Raw genomic sequence first — 27,996 nt, 5'->3', positions numbered from 1 at the left:
AGCCAACAAAACATACGATGGAACAGCTGCCTGAGGGCCGTGGAATTAACCCGGGTGGTACATCATCGCTATCTACACAGGAATGTAGCTAGATAGTCACTATACTATAATCTACTGGTGGCGTGCCTAATGCAGCTTCTATTTCCCCTCCCCTTAATCAATCATGCATGCACCATCACGTATAGTTGTTGGACCTGCCTTTCCCTACATAAAGACCCTTCCTTGTTACTATCCGTAGCTGCCGTCTTGAATCCGGGGTTTTTGCCTCCTGCCGACCCGAACAACCTTGGAACTCTGTCTCATCCATCCAACCTTCCATCCATTTCACCACTACTTTTCCTCCACCAACAAGTGACGCAGATTTGATATTTATCCCGCCTTTTGACCTGTTCCCTCGGGAATATTCGCTGGAATGTCCTCTGGACGGCCTAATCCAATTTTGAAGACCTCTCTTCCTTCGATCCACGCAGCGACCGCTGCGTCTGGCCCCTCCAATTCCGCCCCAAACCATCGGGCGTCACCCTCTAACCCCCTTCAAATGTCTCAACAACAACAACCACTACCTAGCTCAATTGCAAACCGGACAGATGTCGATCCGCGCCATTTAGCTATTGCCTTACATCATGCGAATCAAATCCAGGCCCAGAAGGACACGGAGGTCCTGATTCTCGACCGCATTCTGAGACTGGTTGAACTTCCGTCCTCCCGTTCAGCAGATCCTGCGTCACCCTCCCCCGACGATGTTCGGGAGTTCAAATCCGCCTTAGTCCCCTTTCAACCCGCCGACTACGACAACTTGATTGAGGAGAGGAATATCGAGGGTCTCTGTGGCTACGGGCTATGTCCTCGAGAGCGTCGCAAAGAAGATGGCAGAGGCTCTTTTCGCATAACATGGGGTGCGAAGGGAAGTGGGCGGGGTGGCCGCGGGCGCGAAATGGACATCGTTCCGAAAGAGAAGCTCGAGATGTGGTGTTCGAATGAGTGTGCCGAAAGAGCCATGTACATACGAGTACAGCTGGCTGAGGAACCAGTGTGGGAGCGAAGGGCCGACGATGCGCGTGGCAAACATCTTGTCCTGCTGGAAGAGGCCAGGGCGAAAGAAGGCAAGGGCAAAATGAGAGACCCCGTCTCTATCCGCGACGTTGCTGGCCAGCTGGACAGCATGCACCTGGAGAAACTACAAGGTCCTGGCGATATGGCAGATGATATTGCACGGCTCTCTGTTCGCGACGAGAGTCGTTCACGAGAACTGGCCATGGAACGAGGAGATGTGCATCCTGCCCTCTATACTGGCAGAGTGAATATTCAAGTCCAAGAGAACGATAACCCCCGCGGACCAGCTAGAGCACCGCAGATGCGTCCTGGAGACGAGAAGGGAGGTTCCATCGAAGGATATGTCCCTCATGAGAACTAAGATGCTTTCGCGCATGGCATTATGAGGCGTTTTGAACAAAGGTTGATACCCCGATAAGATAGCATGTCAGATAAGAACCAAATCAATGGCTTACCACTGTCAAGTCTACGATCGACTCTCCGTAGTCCGGCATGTCACCAACAGACAGCCGTCCCCGTAGAATCTCCTACGAGAATCCGGTCGTAAGACCAGACGAGGAGGGAATAAAATTGGCAATCAAGCATCATCCCCATCAGGGGAATCAGCGACACCTTGTTTGACAGAATTCGTGTTCATTTCTCATCCGAGCTGTCTCTAAGCTAAATCGATAGCGGGTGAGCCAACCAGAACAAGCATGGGAAACGCCATGGATCGACCGAAGACAATCAGAACTTTTTCATTTTCCGTTCAACGGCGCAATGATCTACCGGTAGCGGCGGGGGCGCTCCTGAGCCTGCTGCTGGGAGACGGGGATGACGTTGACCTTGAGGTTGTCGAACTAAAGCACGATCGAGTTAGACATGATATAAATCATGAATGGGAACTCTATAAGGGAAAACTTACGCCCATGCTCTTGAGCAGGTCCTTGGTCTCAGAGTCGACGTCGAGCTGGCCGGACTCGGTCTGGGAAACATCCAGAGCGGAGACCTCAGGAACGTACTGATCCTTGCGCTCACGCTCCTCCTCCTGGAGCTTGAAGGAGATACCGCGGACAGGGCCACGCTGGATACGCTTCATAAGGTGGGTGGTGTAACCAGCGATCTATATCCAATTCCATATTAGTATATTGCCATTTGACCATTATATCCGGAATTTCCGGGAGAAAAAAAAAAAGGGTAATCACTAACCTTGTTGCGGAGACGCTTGGAGGCAATGATAGCGATCTCATCGCAGATACGCTTGTTGGTCTCGAAGTCGAGCGTCAACTTGGGGTAGTAACGCTCGATAACGACCTTAGCGGAACGCTTGACTGTCTATTGTGGCGCGCATTTTCGTTAGAATTGATATTCTTTCTTTCCTCCATTATTGCGGTCGTGTATGCTCACCTTGGTACGGACGCGACCCATTTTGGCGGTTTGTTGCTGGCTGGATGGATGTTCGAAAAACCGTCCAAGATGTTCTGATGTCTTTTGCTCCTTCAACTTACCCGTCCCTCGCTTAGGATGTGCGGGTCATGTGATGCGTATCTACCCTGATGTGGATGCCCTATCTGCTGTCACGTGAGCTCTCTTGTCAACGCGGTCGGACGTTGTGCTGGATTATTAAGCGCTATTTATGTATTTCATATGTAACGGACTAGTTAGTTATGAAGATGGCTGTTGCCTTACGGTATGGCAAAACCAGGTTTATAGTGATCTGTATTACTGAGACGTCTTTGAAATTGCAATTTAATTTATACTTAGAATGAGATGTAGCCGGCTTATATCACAAACAAATGAGAACAAGTGCGAAAATAACTATACATTTACCATCCAAAAACCTAATCATACAGCAAAGCTCTCTAAGTGGAAGATAGAACATGTCTGACACATGAGACAAAAATTGCTTGGGACTGAAACACCAGTATTCTAGGAGCCAAGGCTCTTCATGAGGTTACGCGCAACCTCCTCAGTCTCCGCTGCGGCGTTCCGCTGTCTATCCAGTCTCGGGACCACGCGCTGGTCGCCGCGAGCCACGTCAGAGATGCTGTAAGATCCGGGCTTCTTCTGGCTATCGATTCCGTAAGGGGCTTTAGCAGTAGCGCTAGCGCGGTAAGAAGCCAGGCCAATCTTGCCTTCCGAGTCGACAAAGGCCCGGATAGGGGTGGCCCAGTACTTAGCACCACCGGGGATAGAGGCGTCAAAGTAGGCAAGGCCGGCCGGAGAGTCCTGCTCGGTAAAGGTGACAGTATTCAAGTCTTCCACGGCAATACCAGCCACACCTGCAATGGCCTTCGTGTTCTTGCCCTTCCGTCCTCTGGGGCGCAAGATACGTGCCTCCACTGGGCGTTGGTGGGCCTGAGGTCCATACTTGGGGTGATTGTAGATCAAAGCGTGTGATCTTGTGTAAGACAGACCAGCCGAGGGATGCGTCCTTGGTGGTCCGGATGCGACATACTCCGCGGAAGAAAGCTTGCTGCCGGGGGACTGGTAGTATGGGTTGTTGAGTCGGCTGCTCGGTACAGCCGGAGGAGACGGCAGATCCAGAAGCTCGAAGACGACAGGGCCTAGTGAGAACGGATCTGTGCGGAGTTTCTTCAGGTAGCCCTGGAATTCTTCGTCGGTGATCTGGACAGGTCGGAGAGTTGCCAGATCCTGGCCGTTATCTTGAGCTTGCTTCCTTTGCTCGGCTTCGCGCTTGGCGACGAAGTATTCACGAAGCTTCTGTAGGATCTCTGGCTTGTTCTTCCGGACCTTCTTCAAATATGCCTGGAACTCGGCCTCCGTCTGCCCGGCAAGCCAGGGCCCGGAATGCCTGAATTGTCTAGCGCCGGGCTCCTTCAGGCCTTCGCTAGTATGTGTGTTGTCGACATGCGATTCGAAGGGACTCTGGTGTCTGGGAATGATGCTGGTTCCGTACGTGACTCTTGCGGGGAGCGAAACCGGCATGTTAAGCTCCTGGAATTTCTCTAGGGTCACCGTATGATCGGCCGCGGACTCGAAGTCCGTGATGTGTTCGAAGGTATCGAGTGCATTGATTCTGACCACGGGCCTGGAAGATTTTTCGGACGTCGATTTAGCGGGAAGAGGTCTCTTCAAACCCCAGTCACCCCTGGAAAGAGACGACGACGGTGTGACAATGGACGCTCGGATAGGATGAGGAAGGGTTGCGGTCTCGGATTCGTTGACACTTTTCGAGGTTGGCGGAGTCTGGGGTGGCGTCAGAGCCTGTGGAAGGGCGAAAAGGCGAGACTTCCGCAGCAAGTTCGCTGTCGGAGATAGCCTGGCTGTTGCCATGGCGGACATTGGGCAATGTGGTGTTTTGCGGTCTTGTTCTATCTCCGGAGAAAGCTGGAGAAAACTTGGTTGCAATGCTCAAGGCGCGCCAAGCCACGTGATACGGGAAACTACAACCACATCTTGTGCAGCCTCTTTCTTATTCCAACGAATAGTAGCACTGCATTTGCAAGTATCGTCTTGGTTCTATCTAACTTGCTCTTATTTGTCCTGTGTGTTCTAGATCTATACATATAATCTCCGTATATCACATCAGACACCAATAGACGAAAGTGACTTAGCCGTGTCAGCAATGGACTGTTTCAACGTCCGGTATTGGATGCCCAAAACTTCCACGGATCTCTTGTTGTCGTAGCTGTAGATGTCCGCTGGCAAATCACTCGAAGAGCCCTTCGGGGGGAATTTATCTTCAAGTTCAGGGAGCGTTTCTCGTACTATGTCTGCAATCTCTTTGTTGGAGTAATAGCCGGCGGTGACAAAGAAACGCTGACCACCGGCCTCTGGGACCTCTATAGCCCTGACATGCGCAAGTGCAACATCGCGTACATCTACCCAGAGGAACGTGCCGGATGGAGGAATAGCGTCCTTCCACTTTCCCTGAATCAGGTTACTAACTTTCTGGTTCGAAGTGTTGATGGCGTCTAGTGAGTTAAGGTAGTGCACAACAGGCCCGAACACAAAAGGCGGGTTGATAGTCGCAATGTCGAAGTTTGGCTTCTCCTTTTCTACAAAGTCCCAGGCTGCCTTTTCTGCAAATGTCTGCACAAATGGGTCAGATATCATTCTAAGTAAGTCCAAAGCATAGGGCTCTTCACATACCTTGCTCGCACGGTAGGTATTGGAGGCATCCAGGGCTTCCTCCCAAGTTACCGGGTTCCAATTCTTCTCGCTGTACGATTCAGGGTGCTTCTTGGCATTGACAATCGCTGCGAATGAGGAAGTGATAACGACCCTCTTCACCGTTGGAGCATAGGCCTTGATTGCCTTCAGTATACCGGTTGTTCCCTTGATGGCGGGGTCCAAAAAGTCTTTCACTGGATCTTGAACATTGTGGTGAAAGGGCGATGCAGTATGCAGGACATAGTCAAATGGTGGGTCAGATTTGACGGCCTACACGAACATTGATTTAGTTTCGAACGTGGCAAGCAACATCCACGGAAGTATCAGGGAATAGGTGGACACAATAGGAAGCCGTACTTCATCAAAGGCACCCTCTGCCGCGACATTCTTGACAATAACGTAGGAAAGCTTTTCTTTCGGCGTGTTTGGATGAGCCTCTAGAATCCTTTGGCCCTTCTCCTCGGACCTCACGGTGACAACGGTGTCGAAGCTGTGGTGGCCAGGTCAGTGTTGTTATAGGAGCAAGCTGAGCCATTGACGCCTACCCATGCGCGAGCAGAATGTCAACGATGTGAGCAGCAATGAAGCCACTGCCTCCTACAGAAACTGGTTAGCTCCATTGAAAACCATCTCTGAGGGTTTGTAGATCATGATACTTACCACTCAAGAGAACCTTGGGCATGGTTGCTATATTTATACGGGTGAGTCAATTGAAGGCTGAGTTCGTATACAGGGGCACTTAGATGGGTCTGGTTCAGTATTCTACTCGGAGAAGTATGGCAGCACGCCATTGCCTTTATACTTACTCCGGATTGCTACCCCTCCTCAACTTGAACCGTCATATCCCCCACCGAGGTCCACTGTCGCCATTATCGTGGGGATGTGATAGGCTCCCGCCTCGATTACAAATCCCAGGAGAACGGAATTATGGCACTAATGTTGCATGGTTAACTCCGACATTGTGTAAGCCAGTTAGGTGATTATTCTAGCTGGCCTCATCATCTCATGGCTACTACCGATCCAGTCACGGCAGGCGCTGGCTATCAAGACTGCCGAGGACCCCCGGGAAGGTGGATGATGCTCGTGTCCCTTATCCACTATCTACTAACGGCATACCCTCCCCGGCCCGAAAGGGAGCTAGTTACCCTGCGGTCTCGAATGTTGTCATAGAAGACAGCAACTTACGCCATTCGACACTAGATAACGCGAATATCCAGTGATCGGGCTGCATATCGTGCTAAAATAAGGGGCTTTTCCATGTTTACTATGCCCTTCCCAGTAGATGACCTTGGAAGCTAAATCTGTTGATTAGCAAGGATGGTAAAGGCCCCAACACTTATTCAATTAAGTACGCGGCAGAGGCCAAGCTTTCAAAGACAAGACCATCAATAGTATCTACTACGTTAGTAGTATACTATATATAATCTTCATGTGGTAAGTGCCTGTACTGTACTTGTTGTAGAACGCAGATACATGACCCCTCGAATTCAAGTCTTCAGGCTATACAGTATTCGGGGACAGGGAGCAAGATATCATATACCAGGGCCAGAAAATTTTGATCAATGAGAAGAGACTCTCAAAAGCTTTGATCAAACACCACGTACATGATGGTACTTTTGTCGCTATTTGGGCGCAGGCAGCTACTTAATTACCTGCTTACGCTTGTACGGAGTAGTTTAATTGTGCCGACGCCCCGGACTCCGTAGTCCCTCAATAACTATAGGGTGTGCATGTGGCTGATGATCTGCATTACCTCACCGTCAAAAAGTCCCATGACATCTAAGGCATTGAATTTGGGCATCAGAAGACCACTAGTCAAGCAAGGATTGATTCAAGGCACCTCCTTCGGCGAAATGAGAATGTGAACGAGGCTGTACTTGTGCTCGGGTCGCACTGGCTTCAGGGATGCCTAGTCCTAGGGATAAGTTAAACAAATCTAGAAGGAACAATGAAATACTTAATCAGGTAACCGAGAGTATGCGGGCAGCCAATTAACGTACTTCTATAGGCATAATAATCCCTCAAAGACGGTGAATGTAAGGGTAAGATTAGTCGCAAACACCTCAGGCTGCCCCATGTAACCCACCGCGGATGCCCCAGGCCAGAAGCACCTGGTCCGTGCACGATTTCCGAACGCCCTCGACCTCACCTCCCGCATCACTCAACGCCGCCCGTCAACGGCTCTCTTGCCCATGCTCCCTCTGTGCCATCATACATGCCCTAGAGGTTGACTTCAAATGTCCACCCTGGGGTGTGGTTCGCAAAAATGGCGCAAGCAGGTCCTATCACGGACGTTACTCATCGGCTTTTCGCCGAGTTGAAGTCGAAGAATGAGGAGACACGGGTGCGAGCTGCTTACGAGCTTTACGACAACGTTCTCGCTATCTCTCGAGGTATGATATCGCTTCGGATCATCCACTGACTAGCGCTGATTCTGGGTCTTTATCTTAGACTGGTCCCCCGAGAAGTTTTTGGAGTTTTTTAACGCGGTTAGCCAGCGCATAGCACAACTGGTAGTTACTGGGAATGACGCACACGAGAAGATCGGTGGCCTGTTGGCCCTTGATCGTCTGATAGACTTTGAAGGAGTAGACGCTGCGCAGAAGACCACTCGGTTCGCCAGTTACTTGCGCAATGCTCTTCGCAGCAACGACAATGCAGTATTGGTCTATGCTGCTGCGGCTCTTGGCCGTTTGGCTAAACCAGGCGGAGCTCTGACTGCGGAGCTGGTGGAGAGTGAAATACAATCTGCTCTGGAGGCCCTTCAGTCAGAACGACAAGAAAGCCGACGGTTTGCTGCCGTGCTCGTTATCCGGGAGCTCGCGAAAGGCTCACCCACGCTTCTTTATGGCTTCGTTCCCCAGATCTTCGAGCTAATTTGGGTCGCTCTGAGGGATCCCAAGGTTCTCATACGGGAAGCTGCGGCTAATGCTGTCAGCGAGTGCTTTGATATAATCGCTGCTAGAGATTTGCAGGTTCGGCAGCTATGGTTCTCAAGGGTATACGAGGAAGCGCTTTTAGGTCTCAAATCAAGCAATGTGGATTGGATACATGGCTCGCTCCTGGTTCTCAAGGAGCTTCTCCTAAAGGGCGCCATGTTCATGAATGAGCACTACCGAAATGCCTGCGAGATAGTCCTCCGGCTCAAGGACCATCGTGATCCGAAAATCCGCACTCAGGTTGTTCAGACAATCCCGATTCTCGCCTCCTACGCCCCCCTTGACTTCACAGAGACGTACCTCCACAGATTCATGATCTATCTCCAGGCCCAGCTTAAAAGAGATAAAGAACGGAACGCCGCGTTCATCGCTATAGGAAAGATCGCGAATGCTGTTGGGGTCGCCATCGCACAATATCTCGATGGCATCATCGTCTATATCAGGGAAGGTCTAGCAATGAAAGCGTAAGTCCCCAAGCCCCAGTGCACCTAGGTGGCAGTATAGCTAATATACCGAAGGAGGAACCGAGCTGCCGTTCAAGAAGCGCCAATGTTCGAGTGTATCAGTATGCTGTCTTTGGCTGTAGGCCAGGCGCTCAGCAAGTACATGGAAGCATTACTCGATCCCATTTTCGCCTGCGGGCTTAGCGAATCCTTAACCCAAGCGCTGGTCGACATGGCTCACTATATTCCGCCAATAAAGCCCATAATCCAAGAAAAACTACTGGATATGCTAAGCTTGATTCTTTATGGCACTCCTTTCAGGCCTTTGGGGTGCCCAGAGAGCAGATTACCTCCAATGCCCTCATTTGCACGGGATTTCGCCCCTCAAGAGCTACACTCTGACACGGAGATCGCCCTTGCATTGCACACACTAGGCAGTTTTGACTTTTCGGGCCATATTCTGAACGAATTTGTGCGGGACGTGGCGATCAACTATGTCGAGAATGACAACCCTGAGATCCGGAAAGCTTCAGCACTCACCTGCTGTCAGCTGTTTGTTCATGATCCTATCATCAACCAGACAAGCAGTCATTCGATCCAAGTCGTCAGTGAGGTAATCGACAAGCTTTTGACTGTTGGTGTTGGAGATCCCGACCCTGACATCCGACGTACTGTCCTGTGGTCCTTGGATAGGAAATTTGATCGGCACCTAGCTAGACCGGAGAACATCAGATGTTTATTCTTGGCTGTCAATGATGAAGTGTTCCCCGTCAGAGAGGCTGCGATCTGTATCATAGGTCGCCTTTCCAGTGTCAACCCTGCCTACGTCTTCCCACCGCTGCGGAAGCTGCTTGTCAACCTTTTGACAAGTCTCGGCTTTGCTAGCACTGCACGCCAAAAGGAAGAGAGTGCCCAGTTGATCAGCCTGTTTGTTTCGAATGCGACGAAATTGATCCGGTCCTATGTTGATCCTATGGTGACTACACTGCTACCCAAGGCAACCGACGCCAATCCTGGTGTCGCTTCCACTACATTGAGGGCCGTTGGTGAACTTGCAAACGTGGGTGGCAGTGAAATGAAAACATACCTGCCGCAGCTTATGCCGATTATCCTGGATGCGCTACAGGATCTCTCTTCTCATTCCAAGCGCGAGGCGGCCTTGAGGACACTGGGCCAGCTGGCCAGCAACTCCGGTTACGTTATTGATCCATACCTCGAATATTCTCATCTACTCGCAGTCCTTATCAACATCATCAAGACCGAGCAAACCGGGTCTCTGCGTAAGGAGACAATCAAATTGCTGGGTATTCTTGGAGCCTTGGACCCCTACAAATACCAACAGATCAGCGAGACCGCGCCGGTAGTTCATCACATCAATGAAGTGCAAACTGTATCTGATGTCGCGCTTATCATGCAAGGCCTCACGCCGTCCAGCGAGGAGTACTACCCTACAGTTGTTATTAACACGCTAATGCAAAACATCTTGCGTGAATCGTCTCTTGCGCAGTATCACTCTGCAGTCATTGATGCCATTGTGACGATATTCAAGACCCTTGGTCTGAAATGCGTACCATTCCTTGGACAGATAATACCAGGTTTCATATCGGTCATCAGAGGATCACCCCCGAGCCGCCTTGAGTCGTACTTCAATCAGATGGCGATTCTGGTCAATATCGTGCGGCAACACATACGAGCCTTTTTGCCCGAGATCATTGAAGTCGTCCGTGAATTCTGGGAAGCTTCCTACCAAGTTCAGGCTACAATACTCTCGCTCGTGGAAGCGATCGCCAAGTCATTGGAAGGTGAATTCAAGAAGTACCTTGCAGGCCTGATCCCTCCGATGCTCGACACGCTTGAGAAGGACACCACGATGCGTCGTCAACCTTCGGAGAAGATACTCCACACATTTTTGATATTCGGTACAAGCGGAGAGGAGTATATGCACCTGATTGTTCCCTCCATCGTGCGACTTTTTGACAGGACTCAAAACCCCCAGAGTATCCGAAAGTCCGCTATTGAGACCCTCACCAAGCTTTCACGGCAGGTGAACGTCTCGGACTTCGCATCATTGATGGTCCATTCTCTGTCCCGGGTTGTTGCAGGCACCGATCGCGTGCTGCGACAAGCTGCTATGGACTGTGTCTGCGCGCTCATCTTTCAGCTAGGCCAAGACTTCAACCACTACATCCACCTGCTGAATAAGGTCATAAAGTATAACCAGATCAATCATGTCAACTACCACATCTTGGTGACGAAGATACAAAAGGGGGATCCGCTCCCACAAGACCTCAATCCCGAGGAAAACTACGCGGCACTGGCGGATGACACCAATTATGCCGAGATTGGACAAAAGAAGATGGTTGTCAACCAGCAGCACTTGAAGAATGCTTGGGACGCCTCGCAGAAGTCTACTCGTGAAGACTGGCAAGAGTGGATTCGACGATTTAGCGTTGAATTGCTGAAAGAGTCACCTTCTCCCGCTCTTCGAGCATGCGCGAGTTTGGCTGGTATATATCAGCCCTTAGCGAGGGATCTCTTCAACGCGGCGTTTGTTTCCTGCTGGACCGAGTTGTATGACCAATACCAAGAAGAGCTTGTCCGGTCGATCGAGAAGGCCCTCACCTCACCTAATATACCTCCCGAAATCCTGCAGGTTCTTCTTAACCTAGCGGAATTCATGGAGCATGACGACAAGGCCCTTCCCATTGATATCCGCACTCTAGGCAAGTACGCTGCTAAATGTCACGCGTTCGCGAAGGCCTTGCATTACAAGGAACTTGAGTTTGAGCAAGACCAGAACTCAGGGGCAGTGGAGGCTTTGATCACCATCAACAATCAGCTTCAGCAATCTGATGCTGCAATTGGTATCTTGCGAAAAGCGCAGGCTTACCGGGATGTGGAGCTCAAAGAGACATGGTTTGAGAAGCTTCAACGTTGGGAGGAGGCTCTTGCTGCGTACAAACGACGTGAGAAGATAGACCCAGATTCCTTCGGAGTCACGATGGGTAAGATGCGCTGTCTCCATGCTCTCGGTGAGTGGAAGGTGCTCTCCGACCTCGCCCAGGAGAAGTGGAACCAGGCATCCCTCGAACATCGCAGAGCCATTGCACCTCTAGCTGCAGCGGCTGCGTGGGGTCGCGGCCAGTGGGAATTGATGGATTCCTATCTTGGTGTAATGAAGGAGCAGTCGCCAGATCGGTCCTTCTTCGGCGCCATCCTTGCCATTCACCGGAATCAGTTTGACGAAGCAACCATGTATATTGAAAAGGCTCGCAATGGTTTGGACACTGAGCTTTCAGCACTGCTGGGAGAGTCGTACAACCGTGCCTACAATGTTGTTGTGCGTGTTCAAATGCTCGCTGAGCTCGAGGAGATCATTACGTACAAACAGAACATTGGCGATCCCGAGAAACAGGATTCGATGCGTCATACATGGAACAAGCGACTACTCGGCTGTCAACAAAATGTAGAGGTATGGCAGCGCATGCTCAAGGTTAGGGCGCTTATCACCTCTCCTCGTGAGAACCTCGACATGTGGATTAAATTCGCCAATCTCTGTCGCAAATCCAACCGTATGGGACTCGCCGAGCGGTCGCTCGCATCACTGGAGACCGTGGTTTCCGACAGCAACGGCACGAGGGCAATTGCTCCCCCCGAAGTTACCTATGCCCGATTGAAGTTCAACTGGGCCACCGGACGTCAACGCGAGGCCCTTCAAATGTTGAAGGAGTTCACTTCAAGTCTGACAGAAGATCTTACACGGTTCAATGCTCTCATGTTATCGCAGGCGGATCATAATGGAATAAATGGAGTCAATGGCGTGAACGGAGTCAACGGAATAGCGGATGCCAACCATGCGGATGCAATGGGGCTGCGAGAACGCATCGGCGATGTTGCTAAGTTCAGAAGGCTACTAGCAAAGAGCTACCTCCGCCAAGGTGAATGGCAGACAACGCTGCAGCGAGGTGATTGGAGACCGGAACACGTTCGTGAAGTGCTCAATGCGTATGCCGCTGCGACCAAATACAACCGTGATTCATACAAAGCATGGCATTCGTGGGCATTGGCGAACTTTGAAGTCGTTACGACGATTGCTAGCCAAGCCAGCAGGGATGGCACGACAATGGCCATGGTCCCCGGACACATTGTCACGGAGCATGTAATACCTGCACTTCGCGGCTTCCTCAGGTCAATTTCACTGTCGTCAACCTCATCCCTGCAGGATACATTGCGGTTGCTGACACTCTGGTTCACCCACGGTGGTGATCAGGAAGTGAACAGTGTTGTAGCAGAAGGCTTTACAGCAGTGAACATTGATACCTGGCTTGCTGTCACTCCACAGCTTATAGCTCGGATCAATCAACCTAATATCCGAGTGCGGAGTGCTGTTCATCGGCTGCTGGCTGAAGTTGGCAAAGTACATCCCCAGGCTTTGGTGTACCCATTGACCGTTGCAATGAAGTCTAATGTTGCTCGACGATCGCAGTCCGCCAGCAACATTATGGACAGCATGCGGCAGCACAGTGCGAAACTCGTGGAGCAAGCTGATGTTGTAAGTCATGAGCTGATTCGAGTCGCGGTCCTGTGGCACGAGCTCTGGCATGAAGGCCTAGAAGAAGCCTCCCGACTCTACTTTGGCGATCACAATGTGGAAGGCATGTTTGCAACTCTAGCGCCCTTGCATGAGATGCTCGATAAGGGTGCCGAGACGTTGCGCGAGGTGTCATTTGCTCAGGCCTTTGGTCGCGATCTTGCAGAGGCGAAGCACTATTGTATGCTCTACCGGGAGACTGAAGAGATTGGTGATTTGAACCAAGCATGGGATCTTTATTACACAGTATTCCGCAAGATCAGCCGGCAGCTGCCACAGCTCTCCACGCTCGATTTGAAATACGTTTCACCCAAGCTCAAGGATTGTATTGACCTTGACCTTGCCGTCCCAGGTACATACCAAAGTGGCAGGCCCATCATTCGCATCCTCAGCTTCGATCCCATATTACACGTACTACAGACCAAGAAGAGACCACGGAGAATGACATTGAAGGGCAGTGACGGAAACTCGTACATGTACTGTGTGAAGGGACACGAAGACATCCGGCAGGATGAACGTGTCATGCAGCTCTTCGGCCTGGTCAACACACTACTTGATAACGATGGAGAGAGTTTCAAACGGCATCTGTCTGTGCAACGGTTCCCTGCAATCCCGCTATCACAGAGCTCTGGTATCCTTGGATGGGTTTCCAACAGTGACACATTGCATGCCTTGATCAAGGAATACCGAGAAAGCCGACGTATCTTGCTGAACATTGAACACCGCATTATGCTCCAAATGGCGCCCGACTACGATAATCTTACTCTTATGCAGAAGGTGGAGGTGTTCGGCTATGCCATGGACAATACCACTGGAAAGGACCTCTATCGCGTTCTATGGCTTAAGAGTAGTAGCTCGGAGGCCTGGCTGGAGCGCCGCACGAACTACACGCGTTCCCTTGGTGTCATGTCCATGGTTGGTTACATACTTGGTCTTGGCGATCGTCACCCGTCCAATTTGCTTCTGGATCGGGTTACCGGAAAAGTGGTCCATATCGACTTCGGTGACTGCTTCGAGGTGGCGATGCACCGTGAGAAGTATCCTGAGAGGGTACCTTTCCGGTTGACTCGTATGTTGACATTTGCCATGGAAGTCAGCAATATCGAAGGAAGTTACCGGATTACTTGCGAGGCTGTCATGCGTGTCTTGAGAGAGAACAAGGATTCCCTCATGGCTGTTTTGGAAGCGGTAAGCACATGGCACCATATCGTGTCCCATGGATGACATTATGCTAATGGTTTATGTTGTAGTTCATTCACGATCCACTGATCAACTGGCGTTTGGGGATCCGCGAGTCCCCAGATCGAATGCCATTTTCTGCCGAGCGTCGTCAGTCGGTCGTCTCTAACATTAATATCGATCATGGGGTACAGCCCAGCAACTTCTCTCGTCACCGCCGGCCTTCCATTCTTGAGGGTGGTATCTTGGATGCACAGGAGGGCATTCCCAACGAAGCTAGAGAGGCACAGAACGCGCGAGCGCTCCAGGTGCTTGCCCGTGTCAAGGAGAAGCTGACAGGAAGAGATTTCAAGCCGAGTGAGGAACTCAACGTCAGCGACCAGGTGGACAAGCTTCTTGCGCAAGCCACCAGTGTCGAGAACATCTGTCAGCATTGGATTGGATGGTGCAGTTTCTGGTGATTCTTATAGCGCCGTTCGTGTTTTTCTAGGGTCTTATGTGGCGCAAATCATGGCAACGGATTTTGCATGGCATCATTCTTCGTTCCACACCTTTTCAGCTTCTCGATCATGTTTTTACAATTTTCGTTCTTACTTTCTATGTAGCATTATTCCCTTATTATTCTCACCCAGGTACTGTGTTTGCCATGTACCCGCGATGGGGACGCATGGATTATCAAGGGCCTGCTTTCATGGTGATACTATTGCTTTTCACATCTTGCAACGGCAACATGGCATGGAACAGTTTGTGATATAGACAGTGAATTTGACTTTACCCATATCCCGTATTGAATCTGGCGAAATGTAGTTCTAATGGTGAAGTATACCTGTCTCGAGGCAGACCATTTTCAGGTGATTGCGCGAAATAGCCGAGGTCACGGGCGCGTAGGACGGTCAGCTGCAAATCCGCCGAACGCTGGAGCTTAATTCCTTCCTTCCTCACACTCGGTCCCTTGCTTTCTGTCTTTCCATCCCCTGTTTCTCATGATGTGAGCTTAGTCCATCGTTGAGACCCACGCGTATGACCCGTTAGAATCTACCGCACCATGGCGTCCGACTCCACGCCTAACCCCGACCTCCATCCGGTAGTTCGCAACGCTCTCCGCATTTCCCTCAGCGCCAAGGAGTACAAGCTGCTCCATGATTATGCCGTTCAGCGCACTCCCTCCGCCATCCAGAACAAGCTTCCCTCGCCTTCAGCTTTCGAGGCTATAGTTCGGTCTAAAAACAAGCATAATGAAGCTTCCATTCGAGCCTCGTTACGCGTGTTTGTTTTGTCCAGCTCCCTGTTGAAGCTCGTTGACGTCGCGGCTGGGAGGATCCGCGGTGACCTAACCCAGTAAGCTCTCTCTTCTTTATACGCTTATTGTAGACCATCAGAGGTATGAGGGGACGGTTCATGTACGTGGCTGATCTCCAATATCTTTTACAGAAAGAATACATCGCGCACCTCTTTTGCGCGCTCCCCAAACTTTCGCCTCTCCATCTCCCTGTCGCTTCTTCTTCTCATCCACCGCTTCCTCTATCGCTTCTTCGTCAAGTTGCGTGCCAACCTTCGTACAGACGATGCTCGACCTTTCCGGGACCGCAACCCACGGATTTCTAGAGCACTCACGTCTCGCTTTGCGCCCGCAGTTGGTGCCAGTATTGCGGGGCTTGCATTGGGAATATGTCCACAGAAACAATTGCGGCTGACGGCAGCAATTTACACAGCTACTCGTAGCTTGGAGTTTCTGTTTAATGCGCTGGATGAGAAGGGATGGTTCAAGGATCGACCTCGATGGTTCGGAAGCTGGCTGTTAATGCCAATTGCATGCGCACAACTCTTCCATGCCTTCATTTTTGATCGCGAGACTGCACCCAAGGTTCGTTGATATTGTTTGACACCGAGACTCTTCATACGCTGATTTGTACGAAAAGTGGTTTGGAAATGTTATCCTGAGGCTCTCTCCGAGCTACGTGCGCGGCCGTCCCGAGTCCTTGCCCCTGGAGATACCATGGCCAGAGAAGGAAGATGTGGTTGATTCCTTGGCCAACATCGCCAACCTACGGTGGCCGTAAGTTCTAGCACCTACTTTAACATCAGACCTTCCCAACTAATTCATCTACCAGGGCATTTGCCTCCCCTATCTTACACCCAGGAAGCCCAAACACGCTACCGTCTACACTAACATCTATCTCCCCTATCACCGGCCCTGCCCATCCAGCAATCTCCAGTCTCTCGTGTGCCTTACTCCACCCAAACAGCCCCAGCTGCAGTACCGCTTTTCTGCACCACATCCTCCTCTTGGTTCCACCGCTCGCTCGCTTCCTTACCACCGTCACTCTAGCCCTATCTCTACGCAACATTAAGGCCCTCATGAACGAGCCTATCAGTTCCATCAACAAACTCTCCAAGAAAATCATCACCATGACCGCCATCCTCTCTGCGTCTACTGGTTCCGCATGGGGTAGCATCTGTCTCTGGAACACCCTTCTCCCACGCTCTGTGCTTCCCGCTAAACGGTTCTTCCTTAGTGGCGCGCTCGCAGGCGTTCCATTTGCTTTCCTCACAAACAGCCGTGGTATCTTCATGTACTTCTTCCGAGCAGCTGTGGACTCGGCCTGGAAGACCGGCGTCAAGCGCGGATTATGGAAGGGCTGGAAGGGCGGAGACCTATGCATCATTGTGCTGGCGTGGGCACTCATTGGGTCTATTCTTGAGACGAGGCCGTCCGCTGTGCAGGGGAAGGGTGTGCGGAAGGCACTGGCGTGGTTGAAGGGGGATGGCTTTGCGGATCCAGTTGAGGTGGCGGCGAAGAGGAGGGCGAGAAAAGCAGCAGCGTTGAAGGCGGAAAAAGCGGAGAATGAGCCTTGAATCCAGTATATTGTCAGCAAGTCTTATAGTTCCGGTGCATTGTTTCAATTCATGTTCATAGGTCCTTTTTATGCAAAGCGAGGGGTGGAGTGTAACTATTTGTCGCGTGATTGATGCAAATGCCAGAAAGACACCCAACAGTGATCCTAATAATACCGGCCTTTGGTTCCTAACAATTTGCACTGCACTATTTTGCTCATCACTGCAGAGATTCCAATGGTAGAAGCGGCACAAAAGTCCAGACTCTTACCACCATCGCCCACCTTATTATTTTCCACCTCCTGCTTAGCTGGATTAAGCGCGAGAAAACCATGTAAATATATCAGTAGTTGCTATCATGATGACGACGGGCAAAAGCCCAAGCAGTCCGACAAGCGGCAAACTTTGACAGAGCAGATCGCAAACGCGACGAGGTTGAAACCGCAGCAGTTGCCAGCATACTTCGCAATTGTTGAATGCAGTGCAAAGGCGCATGTAGAGAGAACAAAAATCAAAACGAGATTCCATTGCGGGGAATCGAACCCCGATCACCTGTGTGAAAGACAGGTATGATAGCCGTTACACTACAATGGATGGTATTCGAGATTTGCGCGCATTTTGAAGCTATATGAATTAAACCTCAACTGTCAGCTAGATATCGCCGTTAATTGACCTACCATAAGCTGTTTGGACTTAAGTGGCATTAGGACCCACAGGGAGTCGATTGCAAGATGGGTAACAACATTCTCAAGATGTCATGGCTCCTGAGATAAATCTGGTGATAAATGACTACCCGCTTCATGATTCAGAGAGAGTCAATTGAGCGCGAATGATTCCCCGATGGAAACAGAAGTGTGATGCTGGATTGAGGGTCCAGACCCAGTCTGACCCCCGGAAAGGGCACCAATCCCCGCTGCCCCAACCCCCGGCGGGGGAACTCGCGCCGGTGATTACCAGAAGCGGAAGTGTGCTTCTATATGCGGTGAGAATGTATTCGTGTCTCTGCGACAATTCCAGGATAGACTGATAGTCAACTAACTGCTTAGTGGGTGGGAGATCGATGGAGAAGTCATGCATCCATCCCCAACTGCATCCCCCTCATGAGGAGGCTGGTCCATTTTATCATACTCGATGCCTGGGTGCCTGCTATTCTGAATGCTGTGCTGCCTCCAGGAACCCCTTTTCCGACCGGAATCCGACCCACGGGGCAACTCTGGAGGATGATATCCGGGGTCGCAGTGGTCATCTCCACGGGGGTCCAAACCCTCCAAGCGCCTTGCCCGGCTATTCCAGGCTGATCTCCTACTAGTCTAGTGGCACACTCTGGGATTGTTTCTCCTGCCAACTAAACACCTGAGGAGAAGGTACTTGGCAGGTCCAGCTTCTCCGCATCCCCTCCGATAGAGCTAGACCGACTCTTGCTGGAGTTTCTCGTCGTGTGGTTAAATTGCACGTCCTCGCTGTTGTCGTTCCCTCTCACTGTCCTCAATTCTCCTCACATCTTCCACAGACCGTTACACGAAACAACCCTTTCTCTAACTCAATTCCTCATCTACACTCTTCCTCTCCCCCTTTATCATCACAATGTCTGCCAGAAAGCTGAAGGTTGGCTGTGCCGGTCTGGGCCGCATGGGCAAGCGTCACGCCCTCAACTTCTTGCAGCGTACTCCCCATGCAGACCTTGTCGCCGTCAGCACTCCGGACGACTCGGAACTGGAATGGGCCAAGGTCAACCTTGCTCCGTACGGAGTCACGGCATACAAAAACTACGAGGACATGCTGAAGCACGAAGGCTTGGAGGCCGTCGTCGTTGCGTCCGCGACCGCCGTGCACGCTGAACAGGCCATTAAGGCTATTGAGGCTGGCAAGAACGTTCTCTGCGAGAAACCCTTGTCGACCAGTGTCGAGATCGTATGTTTCCACCTCCTTGCCCCCCAATGCCTCCCTAGCAATGCAGCTAACATGCCTCTTCAATAGTCCCAAACCGTCCTCGACGCAGCAGCCAAGAAGCCCGAACTCAAAGTAATGTGCGGTTTCTCCCGTCGCTTCGATGCCTCCTACCGTGACGCATTCAACAAGATGTCCGCTGGTGGAATTGGTGCTCCCGCCGTCATGCGCAGTCAGACCTGCGACAAGCTGGACCCCACCGGGTTCTTCGTCGCCTACGCCGAGTTCTCGGGTGGTATCTTCGTGGACTGCTCCATCCACGATATCGACCTGGCTCTGTGGTTCTTCGGCCAAGACAGCAAGGTCAAGTCTGTGTCCGCGGTGGGTATCACCGCCGTTGAGCCCGACCTGCGCAAGCATAACGACCGGGACAACGCCGTCGGTTTGGTGGAGTTCCACAACGGCAAGATCGCCTACTTCTACGCCTCGCGCATGATGGCAGCCGGCCAGGAAGACACCACCGAAATTATCGGCACCAAGGGTAAGCTGGCCGTTAACACCCAGCCTGCCCTGAACCTGGTCAACATCTTCGACGAGAACGGTGTCCGTCGCGAGATCCCCCAGCACTACTACGACCGCTTCGAGTATGCGTTCGTCACTGAGGCGAATGAATTCACGGCCTGCTGTCTCGAGAATACCCCTGTCCCTCTGAAGCTCGAGGGCGCCGTCCAGGCAGTCCGCATCGGCGCTGCCCTTCAAGAATCGCTGATCACGGGCGAGAAGATCTTCTTCGACGAGGCTGGTCAGCGTATTCCCAAGGCAAGACTTTAAAGATATGATAGACACGATAGATTCCTGTTATGACTAGTTTTTTCCTCATGTTAATGAAAAGCGCGATCGCTGTTCTTGTTTAAGCACCATCTCATCATAGTACGTCAAAACTAAGCTGTAGCATTGCGTATATAAGTAAGTCGTGCTCAAACTCCACATCAATTCCCCTTCCCGGTGCTCTCTACTAAATTACGACTGACAGAAGCAAGTGAAACCCCATAGCAGCAACATCCACCCGTCTCCAACTGACACCACCTCATCTACTATCTAGATACAATCTCACTACACAGAAATCCATCTAATCATACAAACTATACCCAGCTCCATCTCGCCTACTACGTAAGTAGTAGCTAAATCACTAACAGCTAAACTAACTAAAAGTTAGCTACATATGACCTGCAAGCCCCAACCCCACCTACCCCGCCACTTCCCCAAATAAAGCAAGCTCCGCCGTTCCAGACTTTGGTTGAAAGTTTTTTTTAACCGAGATGGGCAACATTCCCCGGAGAGAAACCGTCTCCGGGACCTTGTTTCCGAAGTATGCGGAATGGCAGATCTTTTATTGGTGGTGCGTGGTCATGCGGGTTGGAGATCATACAGGTTGGATTTATTAACCGATGGGGATAGTAGTCTAATTTGCTATGGGTGTTCAGTATTTGGTAGATGAGGGGTAGATGCTTGTTTCTTTAGATCTCTGATCTGAGCTATTGTGTTCGTGTGCTTCTTTCTCAGGGGGATGTGTGGGTTTTGACGACTCTATCGATGGAAATACAGTGTGGAAAAAGGGCAAGAAATCTATTGGAGGAGGAAAAGGGAATCAATCCCATTCTTTGAATTCAAAAGTGACTGCAGTAGGTCGTAGATCATCGCTTGCGTGCATGCTAGGAGGGTAAAGGGGGAATAAGAAGCAAAAATGTGGTAAGAAGAAGCAATACATATAATCATCCAGTCAAAATCATACATCATATCAATGCTCTACCACTTGATCACCTTGTTGGGGAAGTATTCGTCGATCAGGTCGAGGTAGTATGGCTGTTCAATATTTGTTAGTATTATGTCACCAAAGTCGGAGTAATGGGATAGGCTTACCTTGAGTTCCTCAGGGCTGGGGACATCGTCGCTCTTGCTGTACAGGTCGTATGGGTTGAATGCCTTGACAGCCTTGAACATCTCCTTGTCGTGGTCGTTCATCAGCTCGTGGTAAGCGCCGGCGTTGTGCCAGGGGTAGAACGAGTGGTAGCGGATCATGGCGAGGGCCTCGTCCGGGAGAGTGGACTGGTCCTTGACGACGTGGTAGAGGTATTCGTCGTGACCCCAGGAGAGCATGACGTTGTCGAGGCCGCAGCCGGGGCTGTAGATTCCGAATTTGGTGTCGTAGATGGGGTGGCCAAAGTCCTCGTTGTCCTTGAAGGACTCACGGCCGTAGATGATGCGCTCATCGAAACCACAGCCGACGGGGAAGGTGTCTCCGACGACATCCCACTGGCCCTGGGCGTCGAAGAAGTAGAGCAGCTTGCCCAGGTCGTGGATGAGACCGGTCAGCTGCATCCAGCGGGGCTTGCCATCGCGGCGAATGGCCTCGGCGGATTGCAGGAGGTGCTCGATCTGAGAGAGGCTGGTGTCCGGGTCGGACTCGTCGATGAGGGTGTTGAGCTTCTCCATCGCCTCCCAGATGGTCATCTCCGCACGGGTCTTGGAGTGGAACTCGTTGCGGGCCTTGAGATTGTAGGCCACGGTCTGCTTGGTGTGCTGTTCCTTGTAGAAGTTCTTGACCCGGTCGCAGGCGTCTTCGTATTGACGGAACTTGGTCTTGTCCTTGTTCTTGTCAAACTCGGACTCTTCGTACAGACCCTTCTCCTTCTTCATATTGTCCTTGAGGACGTTGACATTGTCAATAGCGTCCGACAGCTCCTCGAGAGCCTGTCCGTCACGCTTGGTGTTAAACACCGGGGATTCAGGAGATACAGCGACTGGTGCCATTGTGATTGTAACTTTTCTTTTGAAGGTGTATGAAAGAAGAAAGTGTGTTGAGCTTGGGGGTATCAAAGAAATGCTCTGGGGTTTGTTGCTGGGAAGGAAACAAGCTCGAGGAGTGGGAGCATAAATATCAATGTTTCACGCACTAGAAGACCGAAAATGTATGGTAATTCCGAAAGACCGACGCCTGCCATTCCTTGTGTGGATGACGTTGTATGATTCTAGAAATCCGAAGAGAATAGATCGTCGAGACCATGGCGCTGAGGTCTTTGGGAGTGGGAGCATGGCTGGAGCCCGGAAAGTGGCTTCCGCAGCGAGAGAATGTCGGTGATACGCCTCTGAGGATCGCCCCCGCCAGCGTGGAACGTGCGGCGATCTGTCTTACAGATCTGGATCCAACGGATACACTCTGCGTTGCGGAGAAGTGAAATCATCCCATTCCAGGCCCCAGTCTTGGCTGCTGCAGTGGGCGCATTTTAGGATACTGGTTTCCGATGCGGACGAACCTCGGGTTCACGCACGGCCCGTCGCCATCCAAAGAGAATCCCTTCATTGCTAAACTTGTGTCTTCTGCAATCTCCCTGACTGAGTGTCGTGGCGATCATGACAATGATCGCTGGTCTTTGATCTTCCTGTCCTGATTCCTGTCGCGATCTCAGCGGTCCTGAACGCGCCCACGATCGCTGCAAGGCCGGATATCAGTCAGCCAATCTCGCATACTGAGCCAGTGTCCTCTTGAGAAGTGGAGCTGATTGCGACGGGGTCGACGGCTATCGAACATTAACTTCCCGCAATTTGGGAATGCCGGCTTCTTGCTATTGCATTGCCCTTTGTCATTCAGTGGGTGAATAATTGAGCTAAACAAGCGATATGTGTATGAAGCAGCCAACATACGTTGACTGAAGCGGGAGTATCTATGTGGCAGTTGATGGGAGGGACTTGAGAGGATGAAGATTGACAGGCGAAGCTGGAGATGGTCTCGGACTCATTTGGCCCGAATGGCGGGGATGCGGAGGGGCGGCGTGGGGGTCGCCCTTTTCTTCCCCTCCTCCCCTCCTTCCTCTTTACCAGCTTTATCCTCGTTTCCTTGTAGTCTATCTGTCTTCTTCTTCTCTCTTCTTTACCCTCACGTAGGCTCTACATATCTCATTCCCTCCAATTCTCTTTGTATATTGCCAAAATGGGTTCGACTTCGACCGTCGCAGACACCCGCTTCAAGCTGAACACCGGGGCTGAGATCCCTGCTCTCGGACTCGGTATGATACATCTTCAGATAGTAGCCACAAGGACATTCTGGCTAACGTCTGTGCAGGAACCTGGCAGTCAGGCCCTGGAGAGGTCGAAAAGGCCGTGGCACATGCCATCTCCGTTGGATACAGACACATTGATACCGCTTTTGCTTACGGAAACGAAGGAGAAGTCGGCAAGGGTATCAAGGCAGCCATCGAGTCTGGAGTTGTCAAGCGAGAGGACCTCTTTGTCACAACTAAGCTCTGGAGCACATGGCACTACCGAGTGGAACAGGCTCTGGACCAGAGCTTGAAGAACTTGGGACTGGAATATGTTGATCTCTACCTGGTCCACTGGCCGGTGGCTATGAACCCTAATGGTGAGTCCTCCACTAATTCAGACTCAAGGCGATGCACATGTTGACATCACAAAGGAAACCACCCCAATATTCCCACCCTTCCCGACGGTTCCCGCGACCTGCACCTCAACCACTCCCATATCAACACTTGGAAGGATATGGAGAAGCTTGTCGGTAGCGGAAAGACCAAGGCCATTGGTGTTTGCAACTACAGCAGGCCCTACCTTGAGGAGCTCCTCGCCCAAGCCACCGTGGTCCCGGCTGTCAACCAGATTGAGAACCACCCCTGCCTTCCCCAGCAGGAGGCGGTCGACTTCTGCAAGGAGAAGGGCATTCACATCACGGCATACAGCCCTCTCGGCAGCACGGGCAGTCCGCTGCTGACGGCAGAGCCCATTGTCGAGGTTGCGAAGAAGAAGGGTGTCGACCCAGCCACGGTCCTGCTGAGCTGGCACAGTACGTATCTTCCATGCCGAATAATGCGAGAATTATCACTAACTGCATCCTCCGTGTAGTCAGCCGTGGCTCTTCCGTCCTTGCCAAGTCTGTGAACCCCTCTCGGATTGAGGGCAACCGCAACCTGGTGGCATTGGATGATGCTGATATGGCTACTATTGCCAAATACACAAACGACCTGGCCTCGAAGAACGCCTTTCAGCGTTTTGTTTTCCCTCCTTTCAAGCTTGACTTTGGATTCCCGGACAAGATCGGCCGCGTATAAGCTCCTGGTGAGTGGTCGATGGTCTAAGATGTTAGCAATCAAAGGTATAGAGTTATAGATGGTCTCGGGAGATGTATAGCTCATAGAGCAGAGATGTCTGTACATTCCTTCCTACTTTACTGTGCATAATGAAAATGAAACTGTTATGATATCCATCTGGCATGTCCGCCAACTTCCGTGCAGAAAAGAAACAAGAACGAAAACAAACTCTAGGGCTATTCAACGTGAGCACGTGCGCATCCTCCAGTGAATCTCACAATAGCAACGCCCTCCAGCAAGCGACAAGAACGCACGAAACACAAAGAAGTCCCTAGAAGTGAAAATAAAAACCCAATATTGCTGATGCTTCACCGCCCCGGCTCTGTTTCTTTTACTTCCCTCACGCGCCCCTTCGCCTTCTTCTCTCCTGTGTTACCCACCTCATCCTTCCTGCCTTCCCATCCAAGCACCTTTCGTCTATCTTCATCACTTGCACACCGGAGCCACACAAAGCACCAGGTCGGCGTGCCACCCCTCTCTCCCACGTCACCAGGGAGAGCAGGGGTGGTTCGCTACTGTTTGGCGTCTGGCGACCGACACCCAATCCACTCTCTCTCCAGGCTGACTTCCGTTGTCACCGTCACGGGTCCTTGGCCTTGCTTGCAGACACTCTTGAACACGAGATACTCCCCGTACCCCAACTCCTTCGTCTCTTTGGGGAGGTTTTGTTCATTGATCTCGCCTTGTCTGCCAAGCTCTCGCAGCGCCTGCAACCGTCGTGACTCCCTCTCACTCATTATCGCTTGTGCTAGGTTGTTCGACAGTACACGACGAGCACTCAAAGTCCTGAACACCTCTTGCAGATGGACAAATGGGAGACTGATCAGGACAGCAGAGGCGACCAAGGCCTCGCGGCTCGGCTTGTTCTCAGTCGTTGTTGAGTTTATGGAAGCAGATCCTGGCTCAGAGCCAATAGCGCCAGATGCAGTGTGCAAGCTCTCTGGGATACGATTTGGGAGATGCAGGCTTTGGGCTTGAGCGTACAAGACGAACTTGTCATCGATGCTCTCAGCGATGAATGACAAGCCGGCCCTGGCCAGCAATGGAGCCCAGATCTCTCGAAGCTGTCGGTTTCTAATCAGGACATGTCCGGACCGAGTATGCTTGGCACGAGGACTGCCCGGCGGAGTGTCGGTTCCTTCCAGAATGATTGAGAATCTATCCACGCGGAGACCAAAGTGGATGATTGTTTCGACAGTGCTCCAGTCGATCAGCTCCAATGCCATTCTGATGCCTGCTTCGAGGATGTTACTGATATGGAGAAATGCTCCAGATGCGGCGTACGAAAATGCTAGATCGAGCATGGCTGTTCTGATCGGGAATGGGTACATGCTTTGAGACTCTTCGGTGTAACCCAGTACTGCAAGGGCCTCGGTTCTCAGTCGTTCGCCGTGGAGAAGTGGTGACCCATACAAGTTGCGAATTGCATGTTCGAACCCATGTATCAAGTTGACTTGGTCACCCAGTGTCGCAGCAATCTCCCGGTGTCCCTGCTGATAAAGTTGAGTCCGCAGAAGCGCGGCGACGAACGGGCTGCGAGCGATAACGGCCACCTGCACGGGGACTATGGTGGATTGGTGCATGCCGTTGCTCGATGTCAATTTGAAGTGAAAATCGCACAGCTCACGATTTTCGAACAGTTGAAGGAGATGCTCCGAAAAAGCCTCCATATTCTTGAGCTGATCATCCATCACGCCTGGCATTCGGTTAGCTTCCAATTACGAACAGATTGCCCTTGTACACATTCAACTCACTTTGTTTTCCACCAGAAGTGTTGCGTTCAGCAACCACCTTACCGCCTTCCACACCTTGACCAACATCGCTAGGGGTCTCAGTGTCGCTCTTGGCCGACACAGTATTAAGATATGTCAAGCAAGTGCAGCAATCGCCTTTGTGGTGCGAACAACAGCAAGACGATCTCGGTGGACAGTCACAGCCTTGCATGGGCTTATGAACACAACAGCTTGGATCGAAGCGGCAGGGAGCCCGCATGTGAGCCCGACAATACTGCTTAATTTCTCTGTCGTTAGCAGCGCGATAATTGTCCTGGCTGTTAGGTTCATCGGATCGTGTGCCCGAAGTACGTACTGCCTCTTCGGAAGAATAGTCCGCGACTGAGGTGGAAGGGTGCGAATTTAAGTTGCCAGTGGCACGCATCTCGCTCACTGGACTGCGTTGCGAACTGTTGATCTGCGGAAGATTGTCGACACTACCACTATCAGGTCGTCGCTGGCTGGCGGACGAAGGACTCGACATCGCAGGCACAGCCCGGGCGTTCCGCTGTTCCCCGCAAGATGAGCTAGCCTGAGCACTAGCATTGCGTTTCTCTTGGATCTGGCGGTCGAGTCTGTCGCGGATTCTCATCGCTTCCATGATCTTCGCCTTGAGAGAAGCTGCTTCAGCGGCTGGTGCCATTCTGGCCACTGGCGAGTTCGTCACCACAGAAGAAGCCGGCTCGCCAATGCTTGTGTCCTCTCCCGCGCTGGAATAGGGTGGAGGCAGATTATTACTCTTGACTTCGACACCAGCAGCAGTAGCAATGGCGGTATCAGCAGCAGCAACAACAACATTGTCACGATGGTCATCGCCGTTCTCAGTCTGCTTCTGTTGTTGTCCCTCCTTGGCCATGTCACAGCCACTATCAACAACAACATTCTCCTCGACCTCGACCTCGAGAGCTTTGCCCTTTCCCTTGTTTTTGTTGTTCTTATTGTTATTCTTCTTCTTCGACTTACTTTTCTTGGCCTTGCGCTGTTCGGTCGGTCCGTCCACTTGCGGCACGGAGGGGAGGACAGGGTCCGCAGACTTAGTCCGACGAATCTCTGGGCCCATATCGCCGCGCTTTCGTGAGATCCAGAAGTACGTGTCGAGTTCTTCAGTAACAAAGGGTAATTCGGAAGTGCAGAAAGATTCGCTTCGACGTGTCATAACGACGTACGCCAAACTAGCAAAAGATATGAGAAGAGAAAAAGAAAGAAAAAAAGAAACAACACGACGACGAAAAGATATCCATACTCACCTAACTCGAGTTTCCTCCTCGCCTTTCGAAATGACTTTGCAACCCGGAATCAACAGCAAAGAGCAAAGATTGATGGGAAACTATACCGCAACCGAAGACGATTAGCTTTCTGATGATCAAGAAGCAGATCGATCAACTTCTCAACACCAACTCACTCACCTAAATCCTAAGAAACCTTGATGATTCAGAATCTTGACTACTTACTCGAAGTACTTCTCTGAGAGATGTAATTGGAGTTGCAACACGAAGAGAAGGAAAGAGACGTGTCGTTTACATTCTTACTAATTCACTGTGAAAACCCTCAGAGATAGTTTACTAAATTGATCAAACAAAACGGTTTCTCTGTTACTTGCTTTCTTTCTTACCCTTAGAATCTGCCAGCCGCGTGGGTAGTTCAGTTTCCTAGACGATCTTGCACAAGAGTATAGCTTCTATTCATGGGACTGGGTGCGGATCTGCACAGTAGAAGTAGAGCCTATGGTCTTCATCTCATCGTAGATTCCTATCATACTTCCTTTTTTCCTTCAGAAAGAAGTTCTCGCGGATAGCTAGAGACCTAGCAATCTATCTGGGCACATCTGCATTTTTAGAAATCTACCTAGAATCCAGCAGCTATGAAGTGGAAGAGTGACAAATGTATGCATCTCAAGTTCTACATGTGATTCCTATAACGTAGATGATGGTGAGGTTTGCGCTGGCGTCGTGCAGAACAGGGCTCATTGAAACACGTGACCCACTCCGTTCTTCGCCCCTGCACAACCCTCTCGTTTTGGCCTGA

General features: G+C 51.2%; 9 protein-coding genes and 1 non-coding gene across 10 annotated transcripts; 5 read left to right on the top strand and 5 right to left on the bottom strand.

Moving 5' to 3' along the window:
* Window positions 1–2: 2 nt before the first annotated feature.
* BDQ94DRAFT_19492 (Rtr1/RPAP2 family protein phosphatase) lies at window positions 3–1,534 on the top strand. The gene has a single exon (XM_026775186.1). The coding sequence runs from the start codon at window positions 413–415 to the stop codon at window positions 1,412–1,414; it is 1,002 nt and encodes a 333-aa protein (XP_026627451.1). The 5' UTR covers window positions 3–412; the 3' UTR covers window positions 1,415–1,534.
* A 283-nt stretch (window positions 1,535–1,817) lies between these two features.
* BDQ94DRAFT_169374 (40S ribosomal protein eS17) lies at window positions 1,818–2,460 on the bottom strand (the record flags this gene model as incomplete). Its single annotated transcript, XM_026771280.1, has 4 exons — window positions 1,818–1,892; window positions 1,958–2,155; window positions 2,242–2,367; window positions 2,440–2,460. 4 exons carry the CDS (start codon window positions 2,458–2,460, stop codon window positions 1,818–1,820), a joined length of 420 nt encoding a protein of 139 aa, XP_026627450.1.
* A 501-nt stretch (window positions 2,461–2,961) lies between these two features.
* Window positions 2,962–5,851, bottom strand: BDQ94DRAFT_158870 (mitochondrial 37S ribosomal bS1m domain-containing protein; the record flags this gene model as incomplete). Its single annotated transcript, XM_026769008.1, has 6 exons — window positions 2,962–4,319; window positions 4,590–5,088; window positions 5,149–5,439; window positions 5,527–5,659; window positions 5,715–5,766; window positions 5,830–5,851. 6 exons carry the CDS (start codon window positions 5,849–5,851, stop codon window positions 2,962–2,964), a joined length of 2,355 nt encoding a protein of 784 aa, XP_026627449.1.
* Window positions 5,852–7,354: 1,503 nt separating this feature from the next.
* tor (putative TOR pathway phosphatidylinositol 3-kinase TorA) lies at window positions 7,355–15,113 on the top strand. The gene is made up of 4 exons (XM_026773018.1): window positions 7,355–7,562; window positions 7,621–8,572; window positions 8,627–14,330; window positions 14,393–15,113. The coding sequence occupies exons 1-4, from the start codon at window positions 7,436–7,438 to the stop codon at window positions 14,780–14,782; spliced, it is 7,173 nt and encodes a 2,390-aa protein (XP_026627448.1). The 5' UTR covers window positions 7,355–7,435; the 3' UTR covers window positions 14,783–15,113.
* Window positions 15,114–15,272: 159 nt separating this feature from the next.
* BDQ94DRAFT_19432 (uncharacterized protein) lies at window positions 15,273–17,375 on the top strand. Its single transcript, XM_026775184.1, has 4 exons — window positions 15,273–15,659; window positions 15,753–16,185; window positions 16,241–16,377; window positions 16,433–17,375. Exons 1-4 carry the CDS (start codon window positions 15,367–15,369, stop codon window positions 17,175–17,177), a joined length of 1,608 nt encoding a protein of 535 aa, XP_026627447.1. The 5' UTR covers window positions 15,273–15,366; the 3' UTR covers window positions 17,178–17,375.
* A 303-nt stretch (window positions 17,376–17,678) lies between these two features.
* Window positions 17,679–17,750, bottom strand: BDQ94DRAFT_t124. Its single transcript has one exon. It is a non-coding gene; the product is annotated as a tRNA-Glu (tRNA).
* An 853-nt stretch (window positions 17,751–18,603) lies between these two features.
* Window positions 18,604–20,294, top strand: BDQ94DRAFT_19424 (putative NAD binding Rossmann fold oxidoreductase). Its single transcript, XM_026775183.1, has 3 exons — window positions 18,604–19,067; window positions 19,134–20,009; window positions 20,077–20,294. The coding sequence occupies exons 1-2, from the start codon at window positions 18,741–18,743 to the stop codon at window positions 19,872–19,874; spliced, it is 1,068 nt and encodes a 355-aa protein (XP_026627446.1). The 5' UTR covers window positions 18,604–18,740; the 3' UTR covers window positions 19,875–20,009; window positions 20,077–20,294.
* Window positions 20,295–20,474: 180 nt separating this feature from the next.
* BDQ94DRAFT_177878 (inositol oxygenase) lies at window positions 20,475–22,192 on the bottom strand. The gene is made up of 2 exons (XM_026773017.1): window positions 20,964–22,192; window positions 20,475–20,906 (listed from the first exon to the last, which is right to left on the bottom strand). Exons 1-2 carry the CDS (start codon window positions 21,852–21,854, stop codon window positions 20,850–20,852), a joined length of 948 nt encoding a protein of 315 aa, XP_026627445.1. The 5' UTR covers window positions 21,855–22,192; the 3' UTR covers window positions 20,475–20,849.
* Window positions 22,193–22,940: 748 nt separating this feature from the next.
* On the top strand, window positions 22,941–24,321 carry BDQ94DRAFT_141444 (putative glycerol dehydrogenase). The gene is made up of 4 exons (XM_026765836.1): window positions 22,941–23,107; window positions 23,164–23,460; window positions 23,515–23,895; window positions 23,955–24,321. The coding sequence occupies exons 1-4, from the start codon at window positions 23,032–23,034 to the stop codon at window positions 24,158–24,160; spliced, it is 960 nt and encodes a 319-aa protein (XP_026627444.1). The 5' UTR covers window positions 22,941–23,031; the 3' UTR covers window positions 24,161–24,321.
* A 390-nt stretch (window positions 24,322–24,711) lies between these two features.
* BDQ94DRAFT_169366 (uncharacterized protein) lies at window positions 24,712–27,127 on the bottom strand (the record flags this gene model as incomplete). Its single annotated transcript, XM_026771279.1, has 2 exons — window positions 24,712–25,895; window positions 25,954–27,127. The coding sequence occupies 2 exons, from the start codon at window positions 27,125–27,127 to the stop codon at window positions 24,712–24,714; spliced, it is 2,358 nt and encodes a 785-aa protein (XP_026627443.1).
* Window positions 27,128–27,996: the final 869 nt, after the last annotated feature.

The sequence above is a fragment of the Aspergillus welwitschiae genome (genome assembly GCF_003344945.1).
Source record: "Aspergillus welwitschiae strain CBS 139.54b unplaced genomic scaffold BDQ94scaffold_12, whole genome shotgun sequence".
Lineage (NCBI taxonomy): Eukaryota > Fungi > Ascomycota > Eurotiomycetes > Eurotiales > Aspergillaceae > Aspergillus > Aspergillus welwitschiae.
The sequence above is the reverse complement of the archived record's forward strand: the minus strand, read 5'-3'. Positions and strand labels throughout refer to the sequence as shown.